At 33.9% G+C, this 8,739-nt stretch overlaps 1 protein-coding gene across 2 annotated transcripts; it reads left to right on the forward strand.

Annotated features, from left to right (window-relative positions):
- The first annotated feature begins 709 nt into the window (after window positions 1-709).
- Window positions 710-5,052, forward strand: LOC121776109 (pyruvate dehydrogenase E1 component subunit beta-like). Of its 2 annotated transcripts, XM_042173246.1 has the most exons (6): window positions 710-785; window positions 957-1,071; window positions 1,996-2,115; window positions 2,344-2,426; window positions 2,549-2,589; window positions 3,826-5,052. In XM_042173246.1, the coding sequence occupies exons 2-6, from the start codon at window positions 1,014-1,016 to the stop codon at window positions 4,796-4,798; spliced, it is 1,275 nt and encodes a 424-aa protein (XP_042029180.1). In that variant the 5' UTR covers window positions 710-785; window positions 957-1,013; the 3' UTR covers window positions 4,799-5,052. The 2 variants fall into 2 exon arrangements, with proteins under 2 accessions (XP_042029180.1, XP_042029181.1); XM_042173247.1 differs by lacking the exon at window positions 1,996-2,115.
- Window positions 5,053-8,739: the final 3,687 nt, after the last annotated feature.

The raw sequence follows: 8,739 nt of genomic DNA on the forward strand, positions 1-8,739 counted from the left end.
CATGGAATACAGCAGTACAACAAGGTTTAGACATATGCAATAATCTTCTGGAATTCCATAAATGCACAACATAGTTTATATCTCTGACAGTCAATAAGCTTGAAGTCACTTTCAAGAGCAAATCATAAATATTTTATTGATCCTCCTACGACCTAGCTGCTTACTAAGCAATCCATTGTATTGATTACACAAGTTCCATTTTGATTGCAATGCTATTTATCTTCATTTTTGTTTACCTATATCTTTGGATCCATCCTCATGAAGACAATTTCATTTGTACGTTCTGAGCAGTTATTTCATCAAATTACTAATTGAGAAGAAGTGTGCATTGACATATTCTGCACTTGATGCTTTGGTTGCACATTTTGTGAAATTCTATGATGAGTCCACGGTAATGCCTTTAATCTGGCATCAATCACTTCTTGCATTTGCACAGAGGTTAGTTCATCTTCTTGACATTTTCTCCTAAAAATCAATTACTTAATATTTTATTTTGATTGCATTGTGTAAATTTTTCCTGCTTTGCTTGATTCTTGTGCAGGTACAAAAATGGATTAAAAAAGGAGGACAAAGATTGTCTCATTGCACTAGTTGAAAGGCAAAGGCATAAACTAGTAAGTTCATAAGCTTACCTATGATAAACTGATCCCATTCTTGTTCTTATTCATGGAATTTGTGATACTATCTGCATTTTTTCTCTATCCCGCAGATTACGCCTGAAATACTGAGGGAGTTAAATAATAGCCGTAACCGTGGAGAGAAAGATAGTGATCCTATGCGAATATATATCCTTTCCTTCTCCTTCATTGTCTGAGTTTTATATCTGTTCGCAACATACATTCTGACTCTCTCTTCTTGGTGATAATACCTTCCATCTTTACACAGGGTGTAGAACTAGTTTTTTCTAAAACATTCGATAACTCTACCTAGTCGTGTTTCCTTAACTCCCATAGCACCGACTCCTCTGTCTGTAGTTAACAGAACAATTATAGAAGACAGGTTTGACATTCCAGATGTACCAATGGAGGATGATTAGATCTGCTACTGCTATTCTTTCTTTTTTTAGTAAAGGTAATCTTCACATCTCAAGTAGTAGATTCATTTTCTTGCATTGAATTTGTTCCCATGAATCATGTTTTTCATTGTTGTATCTCATGGATGTTTTTCATGGATGGTTCGAAAAATTCTGGGCCGAACTTCGCCAGATAAACGTTCAATTGAGGTCAAGTTTAGGTGAACGAAGAAAATAGTGATTATATAGCACAAGCTCAACCTTATTAATATTCTATTTATACGTTTTTTCGTTTAAATGTTCGGTACATGTTCATTTATTTTATTTTTTAAATTAAAATAAATAAAAACTACCTTCTTCCTGCAGTTATCCATTTTATTATTTTTGGTCATAAATATATCGTTAATATCCTCACGTCCTGAACAATATGAATTGATCAATTTTTATTCTAAAAGCGACGACTAACCTCAAATTTTATGGTCAGAGCAATATATAACTAAATTCTGTGAATTGTTCCTTCCAAGTATCAAAGTTTAAAATATTACTCCTATCAATTCAGCCATAGTGACACAATTTTTCACACGATCTGCTTAACAACATTGCATATAATCTCACGCCAGAAAAAAAATCCCATTTCGAATGAGATAAATGTGACAAGCTAAAGAGATACATATTCATCATGATTAACGGGACGGACGACTCAATTGTCTAGGACTGAATTTCGCATTAGTATGATATTGTTCAATTGACTGATCCGAAGTCCATTGGCGAAACACAGAATAGCAATAGCTGTGGGCAGTTGAGTTCATTCACACATGGCGAAAATACAGATGAATCATCATAGGAATCATCGCCATTGCTATTTGTACTTCATATCTACCACTCTCTTTGCATTTGTATCTCCGCCTCCATCCCTCCCTCCCAATATATAAGCTCTTTTTTCCGCCACACCACCTTACTAGGATCTCTCTCTAATCTCACAGCTTCAATCGCCTATACATTCGTAGAAACAGAGGCTTCAATGGCAGCAGCTTCATTTGGAGTTTCATCGGCCGCAGTTCAAGCCGTCAAATCGTCTGCTTCTCCTCTCCCCTCTCTTCCTGGTATATATATCTATTCTTCCTCTCCACCTCCGGATCTTAATTTTGCTAATGTAAAATTTGTACCGTTGTAAATAATTGAAATTATCAGATTTTTTTTATCTAGTGGAGCTGCGTCTGGTTAATTTGTGTAAAATCGTTGGACTGCATTCTGCGATCGTGAATCTCGTGGAATTTTGTTGTATTCGTGATACATTGTATTCCGTTATTCACTGTTTGTTGATTTCGCAGTCATCAGATCTGAGGCGAGGCCGATCTCCGGTCGGATTAATAGATCTCGGAATGCTGGGAAAATCGCTACCCACGCAGTTGCGGTTAGTGCTGTGTCGTGTAGTTGGATTTTATGCTGGTTCATTTTCCTTGTTGATAGAGGGGGATTATTTGGTTTTTGCTTCGTTTTAATAGACCTAGGTTTTGATTTATCTGTTGTATTCAGGCACAGACTGAGAATCCTGCATCAGCTGCTTCCAAACCAGGGTAAGATTTTTAGTTACTACTATTAACTATGCTTTATGTATGGTTTCTGTCTCTGTTTGAATAGCACAAATTGAAAAGTTCTTGTTTCTTTTGGAAATCTACTGCGATGTGAGCTATGTGTAGTTCATGTGTGGCTGAATTCTCTTTGTCTTTTAGCTCTTTTCATCCTTTTATTGAGAGGTGGTCTTAGTTCAAATTTATCTTCCAAGTCACTTGGACCAAGTGTTAGATAACTTTCTCTGTGTTCATGGTTATGCATGTGTACCATTATCGAAAAGACTAGTCCATTAGTTTGTTTGTGTTACCTTACTGTGTGAAGGAAAAGGTTCTATATTCATTGTTCATGAGGACGCATTCAGACTTTGAGTTTGTTAATTATTTGAAAGGTTACAACTAGGAGTTGCGCTTTACAATCATCATCACAGGAAGACAGACTGGATGGTTCATGGTTCATATTAGGACATTATTGTACACAGTATATGCATTGATGTTGTTTTCTGCAAACAAGCATTGGGAATTGCATTCTTTACCCAACCTTCTTCCACACTCCTTCGTGGGGTTGCTTTTTATATTTTAACTTTGCAACCTGATCATTTCTTTTTTTCTTTTGGTAAAACTTTTCTATCTGACCTTTTAACTTTGCCAGGGAACTTTGTTTTTAGCTAAAATTTTCATTTTTGTTGTTATATGAGTGATAGTGATATCTGGTGCCTATATTTCCAATGTACGCAAATTGTGCTTAATTGTGCATTTGAAATTTTGAATGGTTAGGGTTGAATTTACCATAACCTGAGTGCTGAGCACTTCATGTGAGATAGGCATTAGATTGAACTCCTAACAAGATGAAGAGAGCCTTAATAACTGACACCTAACACAAATTTTGGCTGTTGGTTGTAAAGTATAGCATTTTGCAAATTGAATAAAAGGTTTAGGTTACAAAGTTTCAAAATGACCATAGTTTAGGTGGCAATAATTTTTTTCCTTGCAGTGGATGTTTCATTTTTAGATTAAAGATCTCCCTAATCCATGTAATTTAATTTCATGGTTATAATTAAATGGTTTGGTGGGATTGTGTGATCACGAACATGTGAGATTCTGTGCTCAAGCCATTGCAGTGTTGGGAAACATCTATGTATTGTGATGCGATCATGTTATCTCCTTTTAATTTGCAATTATGTTTCATACCAGCTCTCTGATCTTAAATCCTAAATAATATGACGTGGATACCTGTTCCAGGCATGAAGTGCTGCTGTTTGAAGCCCTTAGAGAAGGACTGGAGGAAGAAATGGAGAGAGATCCTCGAGTTTGTATCTTTGGTGAAGATGTGGGACATTATGGTGGTTCGTACAAGGTCAGCAAGGGTCTTGCTGACAAGTATGGAGATCTGAGGGTGCTCGATACACCCATTGCTGAAAATTCTTTTACCGGCATGGCCGTTGGGGCAGCTATGACAGGTCTAAGGCCAGTTGTTGAGGGCATGAACATGGGATTTCTTCTCTTGGCCTTCAATCAAATATCTGACAACTGCGGCATGTTGCACTACACCTCAGGCGGGCAATTCACTATTCCAACTGTCATTCGCGGACCAGGAGGAGTTGGGCGCCAACTTGGAGCTGAGCATTCACAGAGGCTCGAGTCCTACTTCCAGTCAATCCCCGGAATCCAGATGGTTGCCTGTTCGACCCCATACAATGCCAAGGGTCTGATGAAGGCTGCCATCCGCAGTGAGAACCCTGTGGTTCTGTTCGAGCACGTGCTCCTATACAACTTAAAGGAAAGGATTCCCGATGAAGAGTATGTAGTGTCACTAGAAGAAGCAGAGATGGTGAGGCCCGGCGAGCATGTCACAATCTTAACATACTCGCGGATGCGATACCACGTCATGCAAGCTGCCAAGACCCTGGTGAACAAAGGCTACGACCCAGAAGTGATCGACATTAGGTCTTTGAAGCCCTTTGATCTCTACACAATCGGGAACTCCATTAAGAAAACACACAAAGTTTTGATCGTCGAGGAGTGCATGAGAACAGGTGGTATTGGGGCCAGCCTTACTGCTGCAATAAACGAGAACTTCAACGACTACTTGGACGCGCCCATTGTTTGCCTCTCGTCTCAGGACGTGCCCACTCCTTATGCCGGGACGTTGGAGGAAGTGACTGTCGTCCAACCTTCGCAGATTGTAACTGCTGTTGAGCAGCTCTGCCGGTAGCTTTGGAAGACCTCTCTCTGCCTCTCCGCATTACAACGGTCATCTCTTTTCATCATAACTTTGTTATCCTAAAAAACTAGTTTTTGTTATTAGATGTTAGATCAGTTTTTTAAATGATTGTGAACCTATTTATGTCTACTCTATGTTGGAGAAAATCAGTAGTTTTTTTTTGTGTGAGATTTTCTGAACTTGTTAAATTCAGTTATTTTTGCTTGAACTGAACTTGATCAAGAAACGCATTGCAATTTGAGATAGACTGTTTTGCCCCTTTATATTTTTTGATATGTTTTATGTTGTCGATGCTTTTTCCGCATCATAAAAAAATAGTCACACTGCACATTAAATATAGACCTAATAATTTTTTCTATGGTTTGGGCTTAATTAAATTGGGCCTAAGATACTACCCTGTTTAGGAACCATATATACAACTTTTAATTTATACACAAGACACCTCAAACCGTTACATATATCAATGATAATAAAATGAACTCCCAAGAAAATATTTCATAAAACTATGTGTTAATGGAAAACACTCCGCTATGTGGAGTTTGATGAGACGTGTCTATCTAATAATCTCATGCTTCATATTATGATTTACAAAAAGAAATAAAATATTCAATTATATATCCACATACTTATGGAACTTAAAAAACCAAAACATATATCTCACCATTGCCTTAATTAGAACTAATTTAATTAGTAGTTATTTCATGTTCTCTGATAACTAAGCCTCCACAACTTTCTATAATCACGCAGATGCACAAATGATCATTTCCAATAACTGAAATATTTAATTACAATTGCTTTGTTAGTTAAGCCAACGCTAAAATTGATAACACTTAATTATTTTGATAGAGAATAAATATTTTCAACCTTTAGTCGCTAAGATATATAATTGATACATCTTCTTGTTAAGTGAATGCAACACCTAAGTCCTATAAAAATCAAATGTTGATTTCTCTGGGAAACTAATTTACCGTAAACATTGCCTTTATACATTTAAGCTAATATTCTAAAAAACATATAGGATTCACCACAACTCAATCCTATGGAGTATGTGTTAAATACTGCATTATTCCAACGAGATACATCCACTAGATGATCGAGCATGACTCTTTATTCTCATAAGAATTAAGATTCCCATTCGAACTTACATTGCATATGGTATATTCCCTATCTCCGTCCCAATGTAGTTGAGTCGTATTCTTTTTTTAGTTGTCCCAAGGTTGTTGAGTAATTTCCTTTATTGCCAAAAACTTTATTTTCTCTCATACTATAATTTCTCTTCATCTTTCTTACTCCCTCCGTCCGTGAAATGTGTCCAGTTTTTCCATTTCGGTCCGTCCGTGAAATATTGTCCACTTTGCTTTTTTTTTTTTTTTTTTTTTATAGGTTTGTTTGTATGCCTTCTATCTAGCATGGCTTCAAAGTTTGAGCCATTGAAAAGCTAAATTTGGCGTATGCCCATTTAAAGAATGTGATTTCTGAATTCTAACAGTACATCAAACATGTATCTATAAAATTAAAAATATATAAAAAATGTATCATATATATTACATGTGGATGAAATGTGTTTAAATTAGCTAGAGTATATTCCAACACTTTTTATCCTGAATTTTCTGTCACCATCTCCTTGTTTTATCTCATCCCTCATGTGCTCCTTAAAAAAACAAAAATATAAGATTTTTAAGTGTTAATTTTTGGAAAGAAATAGAGTCCTTATATATAATTGTGAATACAACAATCATCCCCGTTTGATGCATATTTATTAAAAAATGTTATAAACATTTTTCTATTTTATAAAATTTGTAAAAAATAAATTTGATTGATTTATTTTCTCTATAGTTTTAAATAAAATAATAAAATAACAAAAAATGAACAAATCGAACTTTGTTTTTGAAATATATAAGTATACATTTGGAACTTTGTTTTTGAAATATATAAGTATACATTTCAAACTAGAATACTTAACCAACACATAAAATAATAGACACACGAAAACATCCGAGTCATCATGTATACTATTCATTTATTTAATATTTGTGGTTGAAACCCTCTTGAGATAATAAGCTTCACTTCTGGCCTTATAGCTTCCACGTCTCCCTACTTATTTTCTGCTTTAATATTTCTATATACTGAGTTATATGCTGATGCCAAAATTCAAATCATATCTATAGTTTTTCCTTTGCGTGTCTAAATTATAAATATATAGTGGCATGCAGGAAGTTGTTCTCTTGAGAACTTTGTTAAAATGGAAATTTTAAGAACCGGAAATCATATATATCAGTTCTTGATATTGAGTTAGGATCTGACATTAAGAGACAAGAACTGATATTCATGAACGGATATTGATTGATGAACTAATGTATTTTATGATGTAACAGATATTAATAATATTTAATTTTATGTTCTAATTTTAAGAAAGGTTCTTAAATGAACGCATGCATATAAAAGTATACAACAATATACATTTTTATATTATTATTAAAAAAATTTTGTATATATTTGTGTGTGCGATATTCATTGTAATTAATGAACCTTTTGGGCATAAAGAAGAAAATATAGATTTTGTTGTATGTGGTCAACTTTTCTTAATAAGAAAAGTAAGATTTTATGGAAATCTTGAAAAGCACTCTTTATGTATTTTTCTGCAGACTATTAATTGGTGTGAGCCTTTGAATTGAGAAAAGGATGAATTTGTATTCTTCCATCTTTTAAAAATGTCTGACTTCTGATTTTTACCATGTTTCTTTACTTAAAATATAGAATTTAAACCATATATAAATATTTTGTTGCATATTTTATATGGACACCGTTTTTTTTAAATTCACTTTAGCATTATGTTATTTATACATTTGTTTTAATTCTAATGAATACACCAAAACTATGGACCAATCCATCCAGGAAAGTAGTTTATGATATTATTGGAAAGTGGAATATTGCGTTATAATCTAATTTGAGAACACAAAATTAAGAAACGATTTTATTCATATGATACATTATTGTTTGTTAATTTAGTTGTCAAATTGGCTTCTTCAATTCGTAAAGAGGCAATCACTATTGGCAATATGTGTAGGATGCTTCAAACTTATTAGATAGGCCAATTAATTTGGACACAATGGCAAAACCTTTTAATTATATTGTCATGATTTTGACAAATTGATGTTCAATGTTTACATTACTTTAAAAAAAATATCGTGAAATACACTCAAATTTTGGCAACGAAAATTCACGTGGCATCGCGAGATCTCGTGCAAGAATATAAAGTGGCGTTGACACATAAGATCTATCGACATATTAACTAGAGGAGAAAGTGTACGCTACTAGCTTATCAACTAAGTCGCGCTTTGAGTCTTTGCTTATCGGAATCCACATCTTGAAAAGTTATTTAAAAATAAAAGTAACAGCTAGCTCAATTCATGAATCAGCAACATACAACTTAAAAATCGACGTGTAAATATATAATTAGTCATTCACATATAATTTATAAAATTATATGTAAATAAAATTTAAAACCCATCGAGTCAAAGAAGGTAAACGCATGCTTCTATATTTAGCAAACAATTATGAAACCTAAATAGAATATATGATCATAAATTATAAAATTATATATCTTGATTTAGGCATTCATAAGCCAAGGTGATGCCACCATGGTTTACTGAAAATAAAGTTTGTTATAGAGAGCAGAAAATAACTCATTTGAATATATTGGAATTTACTATTTTGAGGCTAGTGGATTTTTATTCATACCATATATTCATGAAAATTCGATAGTATCAATCTTGAAATTAGAGTTATGATGAGATCATGAGATCATATTTTGCTATTTTCTCAAAATTACAACCTGGAATCAATTGTTTTCATTTTTAGAAAAAAATTTCTTCACAGAATTAATTGAAGAATAAAGATATTATTTTGTTAGAAACTATGTACATTGATAA

Source organism: Salvia splendens, chromosome 18 (assembly GCF_004379255.2).
Source record: "Salvia splendens isolate huo1 chromosome 18, SspV2, whole genome shotgun sequence".
Classification (NCBI taxonomy): domain Eukaryota; kingdom Viridiplantae; phylum Streptophyta; class Magnoliopsida; order Lamiales; family Lamiaceae; genus Salvia; species Salvia splendens.

Coding starts and splice junctions, on each gene's coding strand:
- LOC121776109 (XM_042173246.1), top strand. CDS start 1,014: ATGTACCAATGGAGGATGATTAGATCTGCTACTGCTATTCTTTCTTTT. Junction 1,072..1,995: donor TCTTTCTTTTTTTAGTAAAG/GTAATCTTCACA, acceptor CTAATCTCACAG/CTTCAATCGCCTATACATTC. Junction 2,116..2,343: donor TCCTCTCCCCTCTCTTCCTG/GTATATATATCT, acceptor TTGATTTCGCAG/TCATCAGATCTGAGGCGAGG.